Source organism: Anarhichas minor, unplaced genomic scaffold (assembly GCF_050575085.1).
Source record: "Anarhichas minor isolate MPS153535 unplaced genomic scaffold, ASM5057508v1 ptg000003l, whole genome shotgun sequence".
Taxonomy (NCBI): Eukaryota; Metazoa; Chordata; class Actinopteri; order Perciformes; family Anarhichadidae; genus Anarhichas; species Anarhichas minor.
This window is the reverse complement of record NW_027466449.1, coordinates 793,422-812,500: the sequence shown is the minus strand read 5'-3', so window position 1 is coordinate 812,500 and position 19,079 is coordinate 793,422. Positions and strand designations below refer to the sequence as shown.

Here is a 19,079-nt window from a genome sequence, read left to right as displayed (position 1 = left end):
TGCAGATGAGTTTCTCCAATTTTCACTCGCTGCAGAAAGTTGTCTGGCTACACTCTGAAAGGTCAAACTGCAAACACGGTCGAACATCAGTGCAGCAGTGTGAGAAGTGGCACTTGCACCATTCTGCTCACAGAAAACGAAGCTTATGATCACGCACGCGAGCCTCTGTTCCTTGCTACGAGGGTGGGATTGTAAATGGTGCAAATTCCAATGTGACGTGTAGTAAAGTGACTATATAGTAAAAAGGAGTAAGTTTGTAATGACAGAATCGCTGTGCGCTAGATTCCACGTCAGTCAAACCGGCAGGGTAGGAGAGAATGTTTATCAAAGTTTCAGTTTTGACTTGTAATCCCCCCCACCACCAACATGCCAATCACTATAACTGGCAGCGGAAATGTTTGAAAACTGTGTTAAGATGTGGTATTTAAGATGTGGGGTTTTCATTTCAAATCCAGGCTGTGGCACCTGAGATAATACACTTGACGAAGGAGTAAACAGACTCACAAACAGGCAGATCCATTACTGCCCACTCGTACATCACAGTACTAATACTATAAAGTGTAGACGACAAACTTCATAATAGTTTAAAGTTGGTACATAAGACATTAATGTACTTTTTTAAATTACAGGCTGGAACCGCTTGCAGACAGATTGGCAGCTAGACTGGCGGATCCCAATAAGAGCATTTAAAAATGTAGTGAAGGGTTTGGAGTTTGTCATTTCTTCCTCAGCTGGATCCGTTTTCTCCTGTCTGTCTTCCTTGTCATATTATTCTGCAGTTGACACTTTAGGCTATGTTTGTTTGGCCAGGAGTCATTTGGTAAAGATTGCGTCTCAATGGGATGGCTCAATAAAGGTTTAATCATAATTTTAAGAAGTGTGATGAATGACATCAACCAAACGGTGACTTTTGCACATAATTAAGGTAAAATCTTTTACTAATAATTGTGTGACTTTTCCAGTGTAAACAAACTACATGCTTAGACCCAGTCCAGAGTATGTAGTTTTGAACTGGGGCACATCTGAAGTCTGAAAGAAAATGAATTGAGTGAATAAATCTGTTTGACCGCTGTCCATGGTGCTGATTCTGGAGCTGTCTGGAAAGTAACTGGTAACTAAGTGAACAACACATAAATCATAATTATAACCTAATAATATGATAATATAATATACATCATTCTAAAAAGGGGACATTCTGCATGATGAATACTTTACTTTTCTTACTTTAAGTATACTTTTATGCTGATACTTTTGTACTTTAGTAATATTTTGAGTATTCTACAATATTTTTACTGAGTACAGTATTTCTACATTGTGGTAGTACTACTTTACCTCTAAGTACAAGATCTGAGTACTTCTTCCATCATTAGGCGGGATGGCCAATAAGTTATCTTATGTTATCAGCATATTGCCTCACCTGTTATCACTATATATATCTTATTGATGCAGATCCTGGTTGCTGAGACTTGGTGACGCCACAACAAGCGGACTTAGTTCCTGTCAGTGCTTTCGTGTTTAGCATTGTGTTTAAGCACCTCTTTGGTAGTCAAGTGGTTATAGGCCATGCCTTGTAACTGCAGCATCCCGGGTCATTGGGATTCTTGTGGCATTTAATTACTCTCTCTCCCCCGTATCTACTCTGTCAAAGTAAAAAGCAAAACCACCAAAATAAATCTTAAAAAAAAGAATGTTTTTTATTTAGTATACGTTTGGTTGCCTAATATCTGCTGCAAGTTTAGTTATTTATTCATGCTTACTCCAAAAGAAGCCCCTTGTTTGTGTCTTTGTTTCTACTTTTCTGCACTCGTGTGCCATTTGGCAACGTTACAGTTACGGTATCTCTCACTGGTTTCACATCCCAAAAATAAACGTCATTATTAGCCTTTATCGCACTACCGCAAACAAAGATGCACTGTGCAGAAGTTTCACCTGTGAATCATAACTTTAGAGAGAAAAGCTTTATTATTCTTGCCAACAACTTCACTTTCCAAGATAAGTGAGCTTTTTCTGTGTCTTTTCCACCCTAAGAACCTTATGTATTAACCTGCCAAAAGCTCTGATGGATCGTTGCCTCAGCGACTCTCCATCTCATCTTTTTGTTTGTTTAGACTATTTTGCCTTTATTGGATGTTGAGAGTGTAAATACAGTCGTGGGGAGTGAGAGAGGGCAACAACATGGAAAAAAACTGGAACTGAAGCGGGGACACTGCGGTTATATGCACCGACCTCTTTTCAAATCAAGAGTTACATATGTAACTAGAATTCTGTGAATTGACAGAATTGGTGTGCAGGATTTCCACTTTCTCTGGCAGTCAGACACTGCTGAGAGGTGATTTCTCTTTTTATGTGTCTTGATATTGGTGCATTACCCAATTGTTTTGGTCTGTGGGACTGAAAGGACATAACATGATATTATCTGCGAAAAGGAAAAGTATTGAAATAGCAAAGAATGCTGTAAACCTTGACCAGAATAAGTTAATAGTATAATTAAGTGACTCACTAACTCACGAATTAATTTCAAGTTACTAAAAAAAGCAAAACAGGTGTTGCATCGACATGTAGGTTTTGAAAGAATCTGATGTGCTGAAAGTGAAGAATAGCAAGATCAGAAGAGTCCATGTAAACACACGATCTCAGGACAGAGTTCCTGCCCTTTGATTACTCACTACACTCAGTCCACGTCGATGATCCAACTTTCATTAAAGGTCACTATTCTATAACCACACGTCTCAGAAAGGCAGAAATACACTCCTGCTGCTGCAGTGAACGAGTTATATTAAATTGACCCAGAGGACAGTGAGTCCTTGCTGCGCTAATAACAGCTCAGTGAAAAAAAACTGGAAAGCAAAGCCTCAGTGAGACACAAATGAATAAACATGTCTATAAGTCAGTAAATTTGGTTTATGTGCTAAGAAGGACGAAAGGGCTATTTATGGGACATCACATCAAAAGCAATAGTGTTACTGAATACACCCTCAAATGAAAGGTCAGAGAGGATATGTGGCAGCTCTGACGCAAAAATTCCACTTTAAATTCCAATATGGAAAAATTCCACTTTAAAGCCTCGTAATGATGGACGCCGTTTTCAGTTGTCAGCAGAAAGCCATTTAAATGAGCAACAGGTTGCATCTTTAATGCACCGGCTATTAATGTAGTGTAGGGTGTGGCGCGGAGGGAAGCCAGTAATAATCAATTTCCTGCTGCTGTAATCATAGCTCTCTGTAAGTTAATTAGCATCTGTTGAGTGTTGCGGAGAGACGTCTGCAGAGCGGGACCGGTGGTTAAAAGCAGTGTGGCGAGCGTGACACAGTCTCATGTCAGGGCTATTAGATTAAGGCTAACATGAGTCATTGGGCGATGGAACTAATGGTCCATCTGATACATGTGATACTGTGCGATCCAATCAGCGGCGCAGATGGACTTTGTCTCATCTATTTTATCGCCCTCGTCTAGATACTGTCCAATAACACCAAGGGGGGGCTCCGAAGTATAAAATCTTATCTTAGAAAGTGCATGAACACCACGCATTCTCCTTTGCCAGTGATCTTTAGTGAGCTGGAGTATATTAAAAACACCAGAGGAAGAGGAAAATTCCACATGAAGGGGCACAAAGCGACGACTAATTTGTTGCTGACTGCAGGAGTTCCAATGCAGACAGCCGATCACATAGTTGGGAGTCAAACAGTCTAAAGGGCATCAAAAAGGGGAGACACGCAAAGTGATTATCGATTGGCTGGTTAAACAACGAAATTACATCAGCAGTTGCTTTTAATGGAGAAAAAAGGAAGCCCATAAATCCATTGGACCTATTTTTTCTTTGGTTTGCTGACTTTTATTCGATGTCTAGGATAGGATTGGGTGTTATGTTCCTTGATCAGGGTTTTTCTTCCATAACAAAATGATTAATTACGACAAATACTTCATTACTAATGTTATTGTTTATTAAAGCAACATGTCAATGGCTTTCGAAGTCCTCCATAGTGGAGCTTTTGTCAATGCTACTTTCACTTTTTTAACCTCCCAACCAAACTGTAACACCAGAGAGAAAAAGAAAAGAGGTTCAGTTACAAAAGACATTTTTCATGACATGTGGCATGTGACATTTTAATATGTGCCTGTAGGCAAAGCACAGGTACAGTTAATGAAGCATAGCGTTGGTTCAGGCTGATGATGTGCTTGTGTTGGCAACAGCCATTCGCAGTATCCAATCATATTGATGCAGGTGTACAGCACAGGTATCGGAACGTGACACTTATTGCTGTTTACTTTGACGACCGTGCCGACGAAGTTTGCTGCTGCACCCTCCCAACCTCCACCTTATGTGGTATTCGTGTTATCGATGAGACTTAATGGTCATGTGTGTTTTTATTACGGGTGATTAGCGGACTATAAATGGTCTATTCTAAGGTAAGTGTCTCTGACTGAAATAACATTATTAACAACTACGTGTTCCTACATTCAGGCCTCGGTGTTGTGCATGCTGGTTCACTGGAATGGGACCCCTAATAGAATTAGGATTTTTCATGATGTTCCCGTTATGTCAAAATGTCCGCCCTGAAAACAGTCCATGTATTCTGTTGTAGCAGAGTTAATGAGTCCAACTGACATTACTTGTCATTATCACTGTTTATTTCATGTATTTTTAGTCGCAGCTGTATTTCACTCTAATGATGTTGACTATTTTATTTTTTGTTAATCTTGTTTATAATGTATCATGTTAGTTTCCCACTGGGACTGGTCTGTTGAGTGTAGTATGAGGAGCCTCTCTGCCGGTTTCCAGTGTTTATGTCGAGGTAAGAGAAGCTAAGCGGCTGCCAATGGTAGCTTTACCGTGTGTTTACCGGACAGATATGTGACTGTGGTATCAATCTTCTCATCTTAAACAAATCAGCATATTACCCAAAATGACAAACTATTTATTTAACTAACTTAAATATGTATTATATAACTTCACAGCACATCATCAAAATAAAGCCAAGAGTCAAGCGTTTATTCAGCGTTCTCTTCAGTCAAATCTTACTTCAATCAAAATAAATGCTCAGAGATCAATTCTAGTTTATATGACAGTGTATTAATAAGGTCATTGTAGGGAAATCAATGAAATGGTCACTACAGGTGAGACAGTGATGCCTGTCATGGGAATAGGTTGTACTTCAATAAGTGAATTAAATTAGAGTAAAACAAAACTGTTTCTAAGGACCCGCTGAGGATCCATTTTTCATCACTTCAACATTTATTACCCACAAGTGGGGAAGGTCATTGAACTCACCGTCTACACATGCCGGCCTCGCCCTGGTGGTCCCGGCGATCTGGCCTCTCCGGCAGGCGCAGCGGGCCGTCTGCCTTGCGATGGTCCGTCTGGGGACGCTGCTGTCTCTGTTGAGCATCACTATCTCGCAGGTTCCCACCGCCAACTGGCCTGCCGAACACAGCAGCGAGGAACAAAGTACATAACATAATATTAGCATAATGAGAGTACAATGAACATATTGCAAAGGAGAAGCTGGTCCACAAAAGGTACGACAACAGGCAGCCTGGGGAGAGGGCCATCTCTGCGGTCTGCATAGAACGGAACAGTTTGATGCTCTCATTTAACAATCTCAAATGAGAAAGTGATTTCAAAGCTTTACAAGCAGCAGGCTAGAGGGCTTCTTCAGTTTGTATATGGCGGGCTGCTCTGTTGATAGAAGTATCTCATAGTGATCCTGTGGAAAACAAATCCTTTTAAGAATCTGATAAAAGGATATTTTCTATTTCGTTAGCCATAACTGCAAGTTAACAAGCCTACCAGTCTAAAGCTCCATGAAAGTGGTAAAAGGAACTCGTTGATGAAACATGGACCGGTGGCGGAAATTATGTGTGACTGACTCGGTTGACATGGCAGCGGCTGCTGGGCCCTGTGGTCCTACAACGGACCAATTTTCAAGTCAAGTTATGCTCTACTGAAACGGCAAATGGACAAAATGTCTTAAAGTCATGATTACCTTTGCTCAGAAACCACCGTGGAGTGAGTGAGTGTGCTATTCTTACACTTCAATCCAAGCACAGAGAAATCACCGCAGAGTTCTCCCGGCATTAGAAATTGATGGATGACTCCATGGCCGAGGACCTGTGGCTACGCAGGTTTTCTTTTGGAGTTTCAAGTTTGTCAGAATTTGATCTCTAAATGAATTAGGATACACAAACTGGAGAAACGAGTCTCAAGTCAAACAAGTCAAGAATGTGTTTTCGCTACAAATGTACTACTTGGGAGGGGAGGGGGTAATTAAAAATACATGTTCTTTATCTTGATTATTGTATGTCAAGGAAGCTAAAAGAGTTGATAAAAATATGTTTTTTAAAACTTTTTACTCAACTCTTTACTCGGCATGGAATGATCTTGATGAAGTGAACACGCTTCCAATTTGAATAACGCTTCCAATTTCAATAAATATTGAGTGACTTTGTAATGCCAAGAGATGAATTGCCACTCGGTATTTCAACACACAGCAGCACACCTGTCTCCAATTATTGACAAGGTGAGGAGTTGAGCTATGCGCCCAGAACTGCAGCTGTAGCTCATGCGTGGCTCCGATGATCGTTTGTAATGAGTCACACTGAAAACTTTCCAACAGCCACAGGCAAACAAAAGAAGAGCTGAAACAATGATGCTTTCAATGGAGAGATTTATTAAAATGAACCCTCTGCATGGCCTATTGTAGTCTCAGTGAACACTTAATGACGAGGCAGCAGTTTTGTTTGGGTAAAGTATTTGGAAACCCGAGGGAACATATTTAATTGTCTTTTATTGAGGCCTTCCTGGTGTGTTTGGGGGAATTATTATACGTTAATAGTCTTGTGTTTTTGAGATAAACAAGCATTAATCACAGTAAATTTCTCGAGAGTGTCTGCTGCTTTCAAACACACATTTGGAAGAACAAATTCAATATATGTAGATGACACATTTTAGGTAGCACCTTTGCCATTTAAAATCAGAGGAAGGTTTATTGCAGCCTCAAATGATATTAAATGATATTAAAAAAACAAGTCAATAACCTGCTGAAAAATATTAACGTGAGAGTGCATCGACTCACAGCACATTTCTTAAAAAAGTGCTTATCTGCTCTGGGTCGAACGGTAAATCTTAGAAAAAGTTAGGGAAACTTGCTTCACCTTTGTAATAATCTGGAAAAATGTAAAATATGTTGTTCCTTCTCTTCTTCATTGAATAGACAGCTGCCAGTGAAAGGCATTCAGGCAGATACTGAAATAAAATCAGCTCAGCGAGGGTAGATTAGAGAAGAGTCTGTGCTGCAGTTCTTGTAAGGTCAATCCCTGGCATTCACCAACCATCACTCCTTTACACTGCTGCTTCTAGTCGCTCCCCAACACCCTCAAAGGCTCATTAAGTGAGACGCTAACTGCTGCATAGAATGAAATGACTGTAACAATGCCAAAGGTTGAAGGGGTTGTTGATCAACACAAATGACTCATAAAATTGCCTCAGCGGGCACGGAGAGGTTTCAGAAGCTGCTAGTTTCAGAGCAAGACATCTTGGAAATATTCCAAATGACGAATGCGGTTTTGTTTGATTATGGTGTCCGTGTGACCTTTCATTTAGCAACATCATAAGGTCAAACTGTCCCCTGGCCGCGGAGAGAATGGATCTCGCTCATTTTTGTAATCCCGTGACCTTTCCTTTAGTGTCAACATTGGGCAACACTTTGGCCCATAACAAAACTGAGTTAGCCTTAACTTCATGATCCCCAGAGGAGGGATCCTAATGTTGTTGGCGAACCCGTTGACCTTTCTCCTAGCACCGCAATCGGGTCAAATTTTCCATCTGCAGACAAGAGCTCGATCGAATCAAGAGATCATACTGCCGTGAAATGACACCTTCACGTTCTTCAGAGGATGAACCGTTTTCATTTTTCAGCGCTCCACAAGCTTTCCTCCAGCTCCACCGCCTCAACATTACAACCTCTATTGGGCTTGCTAGCCAGATTTAAGACGTTTGTCCAAATGGTTTTCACTGTCAGTAACTCCTCAACCCCCAGCTAACAGGACGAATCTGCATCTCACTTAATGGATTGGTGGAAGGGTTGTTGGTCTCAGTGACAGCTACTTTTTGTGATTTAGGCTGATAAGATTAGTGTTCATGAAATTATTACCGAGACCAGTATTGGGAGTCATAAAACGCAATCACCTCTACGAAGAATTGCTATGCACGTTTCATTTCATAGCATCAGCCACGCTGCCCTCCCCTCCCCCACCACCCACCACTCAGCACCACCCTCCACTCTCTTTTCCGCCGAGGCGAGTCCCTGTATGCTCAGTGGGTGCTTGGGGGACAGAGGTGCCATCAGATATTTCAACGCTGAACAGATGAATGGGCTTCATGCAAAAAAGCCTGAAGGAGGTGAATAGTAAGAAGGAAGGGTGGAAAGGTAGGGGGGGGGCTTTGTAATGGGCCCCTCAGCCACGGCCAGCGCTCCATCATATGTACACGAGTTAATTCATGTGACAGGGGGTTTCTGTCACTCAGCGGCGTGAAGACGCTTGGCCTCGTCTCTATTTCACATGATGAAATGCACATACGGCGGCGAGGAGCTTGTCGGGTGAAGGATCGGCGCCGCGTTGGCGTCCAGGCTCCGGATCCTGTCAGACATCTAGAGGGCTACAGGAAGCCGACACGGAGCACAGAGGCCGTCTCTCAGCGCTGACCGGCAGCCTGATGACCTTATCACTGAATCACAACAACATACAAGTGCAGAGCGGCAGCGCGAACACACAGGGGTTAAAAGACACACACACACACAAACACACACACACACACACACACACACACACACACACACAGCTCAGAGCAAAGACGGGAGTCTGTGCTCTACATATCGGCGCTTTGATCAGACACAAACCAGGAGCACAAATATCTCAGTATCTCTGCCTGAAATAGGCTGCCAGGAGTCCACGCTCGCTTTCACAATGTTCCCCTGTTTCAATGTGCGTCATTGTTGGGCTGAGAACTGGTGGGCATGACGAGGTTATTAAACTCTGGATGCATTACACCGGCTGGGTAGTATAAAACTACTAATTATCTTTCCTGTCAACATTGCAGACCGTTGCTTATTTAGACGTATCAATAAAACATTCACTCTGTTCTGGCTTATCTTCTTTTTTTTCTTGTTTGTGTCTTTAATTAAGACTGTGGAGATACATCAGTAGTTAGTCCTGACTGATAAAATACTTTTATCAGATTAAACAGACCAACACATCAGACACAGCACCCGCATATTCAACTGAATCCAGATTGGGAGCAGTGAGAAAGGCTCTGCTTCTCCTCAGGGAATTTGCCATAAAATTATATGACAGGCTGCAATGAACGAACTATGACAAGGATTCCATTTCCATATTAAAACAATCTCTCTTTATAGATTGTAATTACTCGCGGGCTGCTTAAGATGGAAGTGAGGTTTTACAATGTTTTATTGGGCGCCTCTGCAAACTACAGATTCAAACCATATTTATTACAAATCCCACTCCATGTAAAGCTAGTTCAGTTTATTATTCATGACAATATGTATTGTATTTGGAATTATTCCCCGTAAAGACACAGCTATAGTGTGGAGCCATTCAGTGCGGGCTTGGCTTAAAACCCGTTTTCTTCCCTGAGAGAGTCAATCAGAATCTAAACACTGGCATACAATAATAAGTCTGAGTGATTATAACCATTCCACTCTATGCTCCTTTCGTGAGAGAAGTGCCGATCTCAAGGATGAAAATGGGACTTAGAGAGCATGACAGTCATATCAACGTGCATCAAATCAGATGTGAATTCAGCTGATCTTTTATGGAAGATTTAAAGAATTGTGTGAGACGTAATACATATTAACGGCGCAGGTAATCAGTTCAAATAGATTTTGTGGTGGCTGCTGTTTTCACATTTTGAAATGTAATGAGAACTGACTCAACCCCCATACCACCAAAAATCATAAGTCCATACAGCTACCTCATACTGCTCAGATTTAGGCTTTTCCTCTTGAAAGTCTTATATTCATAGATGCAAATCATTTTTCATCATTTTGTTATGGATGAATTGGATGAATTGACCAACTCAAATGGACTGCTTTTCTAGCGCTTTCCGACCTGAGCAGAACAAACCGCGTTACAAAGCCTCTTCTTCAGAGACACTCGCATAACGATGGTGGTGATGAGGCCATACAAGGGGCAATTCGGTATTCAGTGTCTTGCTCAAAGACACTTCCAGATGTGGACAGGAGGAGTTGAAATGAGAAAAAAAAAATGTAACGATTAATCGATGACCCTCCGCCTGTGTGTGGTTAAGGGGGGAGAGCAGCAAGTCCTCACATTTGACAAGCTGAAACCCGACCACGGGCCTCATGCAGGAACCACTCGTACACACAGTTTTGTTTGAAGTGGAACAAGTGATTTATGAGAATGTGTGGTGTTCGCCAGTTTTCTCTGATTTAGATTTTTCTCTTAGCTACCAAGAAATTGCTTTCAGTTGTGTAAAGATAGTCGTCCGTTCTCCGCAGGATGGATAACACTTGTTTGATTCAAACATTGCAAAGCCTTAATCTGAATGAATTTACATGCTGGAGAAGAAGAAAAGGAAATATAAAATGAACATGTATTAAGAATTAAGCAATTAAGACGTGTGCAGGTAAGAGGTTTGCAGAAACTGATCTGGAACACTCTTAAATGTAAACCTCACAGAAAAAAAAGAGATTTGAGTTGAGAATTTGGGTTGCAACTATATCACCTTGTTTTCACCTTGTGAGTCAGTGTGTGAGTCATCATGGCAAGATCTTGTCCTGGAGGCACCTACTGTAGCAGGAACTACCAGAGAAGTACTTTGCCAGGTGTTTATATTTCTGTCTGTGGACAGATTTTGTGACCACAACGAAGTTACAACAGTGCAAGATGCATTCACGAACCTTTACAGGTGTGTAGTGGAGACCGAAATAAAGGTTGGGATTGGGTTCCAAGCCAAGACTGTTGACTTTATCATTTTTACATTGTTATATTATATTTCTGTCGACCGACTAATGTTGTTTTCGATTCCGCCCTAATAAGAACATCAGAGTGTTCTTACATGAGGTTCATTGTTTGGATTCTTTGGTTAAAAATGATTCGATATTTATTTCTTGACTAGTCTTTCCGCCTCACCTATGACGTACATTAGTTCATGTACGTCAGTCATAATGTTATTCACAGTGTCACATTAGCCAAAAACCAGGCATTTCAACATAAAAAGGTTTATCTAAATGAACTGGATTTATAATCCACAGCTGCTTTTGAGTTCATCTGCAGTGCTCGGACCTAATGTTCCCTTCATGCCCGTTCACATCTCACAGCGCTGTCTGTCGTTAACAACTCAGGACAACATCGAACAGCAACCTTATTCTACTGAGCATATGTTAGGCAAGGCGGCCACTGCCAAGTGCATCTCATTACCCCAACACCGTTTGGTAATGAGATGGACAGTAGGGAGCACGTAATAGGACACCAGGTGAGAGAGGCAGATGTTTCAGTGACCCCATGCTATGCGTTTCCTGACACCTCTGTGATCCTCTGCTGCTGAACAAGTAGGGCAGGAGAGCAGTGGAGCGAAACACGCGCTTTATATCAATGTGCTTGGTTTAAGGGGAATACCGCTGCTCAATTTCACATGCTATTTGAATACTGTACAGCAGTCCGGTCAATATTTATGCAAGTGAACAACTCTCTGCTGAAGTCGGAGGACCTGTAATGGTACCCAAGTATGCAATTTAATCTGAAAGCTGACAGGAATGAATCAGGAACGATGGCAAAGGGAAGTGTGGGAGCAGCCAGGGTGACTCCTGGAGATGAGTGGTATGTTATGCTATTGCAGGATGAGGCTCATTTATCTGCAAGCAGTAAAATAAGCACGGAGTTGGCCCACAGTCAGTCCACCATTCATTGTTCTGAGGAGTGACTCTCACTTCCTGATGACAATGCAGCTGGAGTTTTCTGCTCTAAAAAGCTCTTCATATTCACAAATGCGTACCTGCGCTGTATCAAAATGTGGGATTTCTTAAAGCTGCACCAAGCAATGATTTCTATGCAGTCACGAGCACCCAGCAGGGCTGCAGAAAATGAGAGAAAAGCACTGCACCCCCCCACCGACTGAGATGCCAGACATGTGCTCTTTTTGCCCAAATGTAATTCTCGTGTCAGGTGTGTGCGCTACTCCACCCACGGGGGATGACAAATTGAAACTTCTCGTAGCGGCAGTAGGATGGCGCTCCCTCGGGAGGAAATCCGGACTCAACAGCGTCAGATTGTTTCCTCTCTCACTGGAGAGCAGAAGCGTGTTGTTTAGTTTGCTAACGTCACTCTCCTGGACACCCGGGTCCTTGCAGTTCAATTTCGTCTTCAAAAAGTTAGCACTCTCTAACACTCAGCGCTGCCATTGTGCGACATTGCAGAGGGCTGCTTTAAAATAGAAAATATTCCCCTTTCATACACCCAGTGCAAGGGCTGACACTGTAATTTAGGCCTGGTCTGCGACATGCCTTGGACGGTGCACATGATGGAGGTGGCTTTCTGATAGATTTCTGTTGCAGCGATGCAGCACAGTCTGGGCTGCAGAGATACTACAATGTAGAGTACACTCAGACAATTGGTCGTGGATGAATACAGGCCTGAGGCGTAAAGAGTGAATGTACAATATGGCTTGCAAAAGCAAACAGTAGCTCAGCTGAATGTGATGCAGATAGAATGCTAATGCCACAGTGACTCACTTTCGAATTGCATAGCCCTCTAGGATGCCCTCCTTCTTTAATGCAAGCCCAGAGAAAAGGGTGAGCGTCAGAAGACCCCTATTAAGACCACATAGGGTACAGTAATGCGCGATTGCTTGAACCGTAGCTTTAATATTCAAACACAGCCCTCTCGGTAAATACGTTCATGGCATCAGGCGGAAAATAGATCAGGACACAAGACTGAAGGAACATAACTCAAATAATTTACACCACTCTGCCAAATGATGGAGCGGTTTCAAGCCCAGAGCTTTCCGCAGAGAAAATAACAATGCAGAAAAACACAGAGCGGTGCACTACACTCAACCACAAGGGAGGTCAAAGCTGAAGGCTAGAAAGAATTCATAATCAGGGAGCTATGAAATATGAGCTTTTGTGTGCTGCCAAATTGATTTAGCTGTAAAAAATTATTTTCATTTTGTTCCATAAAGATGCTCATACTTTTACAGCTCTGCCGCCTATAGAAGCAGACTTCTATGATTTGCTTCGAATTTACAGCCAAGGTCATAATCAAAGCGGATCTCTTTTTGAAGAAGACTCGAATGGAAATCATCCTTTTCACTTCAAAAAAGTCGGTAATTCTTTGCTACTCTGATTAGTTTAATGCTTGGATGGATAGGCCCTGCTCCCTGAGTTAATGCCACCGAAAGAATTTGAAATGCATCATTCTGGTGAGGACTGGCTGTCTCCCACACAAGCACTGATTTGTTAAAAAAAGTAAACCTGATGGCTTCTGAAATAATTTACCAGGATGAAATCAGTCTGGATTATGAATGGCATTTGAACAGGAGACATCAGAGACACATGGCAACGCAAAAAGAGTGGACCGCCGTCATCAACGGAGCTTTGTACTGATTTTGAAGCCACAGTGACTCATGCTAAAATTTTGTGACACCGCCTGTGGACGTACCTCATAAAATCATCCGTCAGTCCCATCGACAGATTGTCAAAGTGACACGTTAATCATAATACGCGACATTGCTGACGGTTGCACTTATATGACACCAAGTTTAGGATCTCTGTAGATGAGTCATCAAACGTATTGTGTTATATTAATGACACGTTTAGCTGAACATGAAGTGACGTTGAAAATGTCTAGGTTATTTTGGAAAAACAGATAAAGTGCTATGTAGCATGAGAGCTAATATATGAGCAGACAAACAAAAGAAAACTAAAAGCTGCAGCAACTGATTTGTTTTTGTCCACTTGACGGCAGCAGACCGCACTAAAAAAACAACTGTTATTTACATTAAAGAAGTTGTTGTAATGCACGTGTTAGCAAACATTGCCTATTTTCACATTCAGTAGACAAGGAGCAACATAAGCATTCATTTGGAGTCATTTTTCTGGCTACCCGATAAGTCCAATATTTACTCTCCTTGAAGCTTGTTTTTGGTCTCCACCAACTCCCGAGAAAATATCTGGCTCTTCAGGCTCCAGAACTGTTCTTCCACAGCCTTGGTGCTACTGCCTCAAAGGAGGAGCTACTGGCAGCTACGGGTGTGGTTTAGGTGTATGCGAGATGACACGGAGAGGCGACTGCTTGTTCAGAACAACAATGGCGGCTCCTGAAGAGGTTAGCGTAGAAACTGCAATAGCATCCGTTATATCAGAACTGGAGAACATTTCTTCATTGAAAGAAGAGCAGAGAACGGCACTGAAAGCTTTTCTTGATAGAAAAGATGTTTCGCTCTTCTCCTGATTCGATTTGGCAAGAGTTTGATTAACAGATGGTTCATCCAAACACCTCCCAAGTATTTTTTGTGGATGCCCTTTAACAAACAGCTTTCAATGACTCTTTCTCAAATGGTTCTGTGTAACAAACCATCTACTGAGACAAATGAGGCACAAAAGCTCTGTTTAACTGAAGGACGATTCAGAGGGTGATAATTCTTTGTTGGTTCATCACATAGACTGTATATATAAGAAGTGGATGTAGTCCCCGTGACGTCACCCATTGGTTTGTTTGGTTTGGTTCGTTTTCAAGCCTCGAGTTCGGCGTTTGGGCCGTCGCCATCTTGGATTATGGCTGTCGACATATTGGCTTTTTTAAAAACCATATTACAACTACAGGCGAGTGACATAGAGAAGCCATATACGGCTCTGGTAGTAGTAGCAACCTGTCAAAGACAAGGGAGCCACGCCCTAAAGCAGGGATCACTAATAGGCGGACCCAGACACAGTTGTATCCGGACCTAAAACCGATAGATAATTGAGACGTATTACATTTTTATATTTTAACTGGAGCAGCTTTTTCAGCCTTTACGGCACTTGTTCAGCGGTGCAGGAAACACAACGACCAAATGTGTTGTAAATCACATCAGGTGATGCAGCTCAGCCAATCAAATACGGGTATTCTGACAAGTTTCCTGACTCGAGTGAGATGTACACACACGGGGGAGAGACGAGGAGAGAGAACGAAGAAGAGGAAGAGCAGGAGAATTACGTGAGTCAGAGAAGTTATTTCACATGACGTTCTCCAAAGAGAGAAAAGTCATCAGAGAGACCAGAGGCTTTAACCAAGAATAGACAGAATCTTATAGGTTAATTCTTCCCACGGGTAGTTTAAAACCAGTATGTCTCATATGTTCAGAGGCCGTAGCGGTTAATAAAAGCGGTAATGTGAAGCGCCACTACGAGACAAAGCATAATTGTTTTTAGCAAACGTATCCACTCACATCTAAATGAAGACACAGAAAATAAACCTAAGAGCCCAAAATGATCAGAATCCTAACACATGAATGCACTGCCCAACAATGATGTTAACAGAGAGGATAGAGCTGAAAGAAGTGTTAATAACCACATAAAGTCCATGCTCACTGATTTATCTTGTTAGAAGATGAGAAAAATATAATATTGTGGCTTTTTTGATTGACATCACTTCACACCTGAATGAACTGAATTTAAAGCTGCAGGACAATTCAGTGAAGTTCATTTTTCTTAAATGAATTACTTTATTTTAAGATGCACATTTTTCAAAAGATTTCTGTATTCTTTAATCCAGCCCTTATTTTACTTGAAATGAGAATTTATTCATGAAGATCTATTATTTATAATTCATCCAGTTCAATTTGAAAGCTGAGAATAATAATTGTTAAAATATAATTGATGTGTACTTTCTTTATTTGATTTGACAGTTGTTGACTACACAGAGACGTTGTTACTACTACTAGGCTTCTTGAATATATATATGGCACTAAATAGAGCAAGTTAGATATTATTGTAATATTCCGGACAAGGAGATTTTCTCAATCTGGACCTTTTGGAATTGTAATTGAATACCCCTGGTCTAAAGCATACTCAGCTTTATGGTTTAGTTGACTCTAAATAGGATCATAATTAACTAAATGACATCATGCTGTATTGAAGAAGACTTGAAACTAGAGATTGAGACCATAAAACTCATGTTTACAATGTTTACTGAGGTAATAAATCAAGTGAGAAGTAGAGTCATTTTCTCATAGACTTCTATACAATCAGACTTCTTTTTGTAACCAGAGGCGTCGCCCCCTGCTGGCCATTAGCGAGAAACAAAGTTTAAGATTCTTCTGCATTGGTCTTAGTTTTCATAAACTGTCTCACACAGTCATGTGATCCAGTGTTAATATATATATTTTTTAAATATTAGGAGCTTTAAAAAGCTTTAAACATCCAAAAAGAAATCAGGATTAAAAACAAGATGTTATACTTCTTAACAAACTGTTTGATTGACAGGTGATCTTTGGAAAGTGTAGTGCATGTACACTGTAACAATGAGTGCTTAACTTAGCCTCGTAGATGCTCAAAGATCTTGAGGAATGCCACTTCTAAGATGCAAAATGGCCTCATTCGATCAGATCAGATGTTCCCACTTGAAGTTGAAATTTATTCTTGGCATTTGAGTTCCTTGAGCTGAGTTAGAGCAAAGGCCAACTGTCTGTCCACCTCCAACTTACAAATGTGGATAAAAATGCTCCATCCCCTCCTCCTCTTCTCACACACACAAACACACACACTCCCAACCCAGAGCAATGTGGTTGATAAAGCAAGCAGGAGTTGCCACCGCTCTCCGACTGCACCACTGATCCGGAATGTGGTCCAGCGAGGAAATCCAGACATTTCCAAATTTATCGTCGAATAAACTGGCAACGTTGAGCGCGGCTGACAGGCCATTCATCATGGCGGGATCTGGCCCAATGGTGTGCGCTTACAGGGCTGCTGCGCTTTGATTTCCTGTCCTGGCCGCCATGACAGATGAGGTACAGAGAGGGTGGAGGTGACACAGCCTCCCACCACCACAAGGCTTTACCTCTCTGGCCACTAGTTCAACCGCACACGTTGCTGCTTCCAACAGGGGCCATGGAGGTGGAAGTTTGAATAGCTGGTCATGAAAGTGATGAGTGGTTTGATTCCATCAGTGGTAAGCAGTCATAAACAATCAAATGTATACTGTAAAGTAGCTGATGAAATTATAAATAAAAAAAGGCAGTGGTGGTCTTACAACAGCCCTGACTGGTCACAGCTGCCAGTTTCAAAGGGGGGATTTTAGGAGGATTTGAAGATTACAAGTACGGATTAAATAATACTACATGCTTCATTCTTGAAATTCAGCTCAGGGCTGGAAGGAGGAGTGAGCGACACACAGAGAATGTCAAAGCTCAAATCATATCCAGAGGTTTTAACTCGGCCAAATCCAGCAGAAATCTATTTACTCGAGGAATATCATGGGTAGTAAAGTTCACCAGAGATTGATTGAACAATTTTGTGCAATAAGACTCTAATGCGATCATTTTCGGTTGAAATTGAGTCAATAATAAATGGCTTTAGGAGGGTTGCTGTTAACGCCTCAGATAATTTGCGGAGACTTGAGAGACGGTTCATGGGCGGCAATATGAGGCTGGTGAAAGCAGCACTTTGGAAGAAAACACTGCAAATTAGAGGCAAAGGGAGCACATTTCAGAGCACAGACAGTTCATTTTTCACATCAGTGTCTACTTTTGTTCCCGGCAAGCTGCCAAAGACATTGATGTAGGCACTATCCCTCCTCCACAGCGGTAATTATGCTGCTGGCCAATGCTTGATTAAAAGATCTAATCTGCAAACTTAGTGTTCGACATCTCCCAACAAGTTCCAATGCTTTAAGCCAGTTCTCGGTGGGTCGTTGACGCCACCGGAATCCGAAATGTTTAGTTGTGGACAGCAGCCAAATGAAGTGCAGGGAAACATCCTTTTGCTTTCCATTCTGTGTCAGGGTGGAGGTGTAATTGCACCAGCAGATGTATTATTCAAGAGGTAAGCAGGGCATGGATGGATATAGCCTTAACCCGAGTGAAAATATAAAAGCTTTGAAGGCAGGAGTCGGGCCTCCTCCTGTCTGCACTGGGAATTATAGCAATCAAACTGTGTTGTGTCACCTGAAGCTCAATTATGGCTGCACTAAATCATCATCACACAAGGCAAAGAGCCTGCATCAGAATCAGGAAAACCACAGGGTTAGTTCAACAACAAGGTTCTACATTATACTATTGTGAGAATATGGCCACAGCCCTATATTACAAGTAATATACCAATAAAGAATAGTTCAATAATGTCACCGCAGGCCTGCTGCTGAGTACCATCCATTCACTAAAGGAAGATTATTGTATTCAATCAGATTACATAAATACCACAAGGCACCACAAGGCACAACAAGGTCACCATAAATTGACTGGCGATGAGCACAGACACATTTTACTAGACATCATGGGAATTTCTTCTAAGCAGCACAGGATCCGACCACACCATGTGCAGCTGCATCCCAATAAGTAGCCCTCAGAGACAATGGTGGTGCTGACAAAGTAAAAAAGAAAACGACAACTAGAAGTGTCCTTACCCTCTCTGAGCAGATGGGAGTAGATGAGCCAGAGGAGCAGCAGGCAGCAGAGTGACGCACCTCCACCTGCGGAGAGCGTCTTCACTCCAGACTGCATCCTACACCTTGAGCCTATTTTTTTTCTTTTACAGATTATCCAAACTTTGAACGCTCGTGCCGCTCAGATGTCAATCAGATCGGCGGAAGAGTGGCTAATCCACTGGCGTTTCCACAGGCTGTCGTCGGCATCCATTTTGAAGTTATAAAAGGAGAGGGACTGATAGTAATCCCCCCTTGCTTTTCAAATTCCCTCGGTGAGCCGCATATCCATCCAGGCTGCTCAGCGCGCGCACACACATGCGCCTATGCACGCACGCACATACACACAGAGAGGGTACAATGTCACCAGATCTGGCCAAGTTTACGCAGCTGTGGTCTCAGGAGCTGAAATTTACTGGCAGGCT

The 19,079-nt window shown here is 42.0% G+C and overlaps 1 protein-coding gene across 1 annotated transcript in view; it reads right to left on the bottom strand.

Moving 5' to 3' along the window:
- The window catches only part of tafa5l (TAFA chemokine like family member 5, like), a 25,662-nt gene extending 6,919 nt beyond the window's left edge, over positions 1–18,743 (bottom strand). Inside the window, exons 1-2 of the mRNA XM_076102068.1 lie at positions 18,637–18,743; positions 5,270–5,419 (exon numbers count right to left, since the gene is read on the bottom strand). Of these exons, the coding sequence (XP_075958183.1) occupies positions 5,270–5,419; positions 18,637–18,733 (247 nt within the window). The 5' untranslated portion in view covers positions 18,734–18,743. The remainder of the gene's footprint in view (positions 1–5,269; positions 5,420–18,636) is intronic.
- Positions 18,744–19,079: the final 336 nt, after the last annotated feature.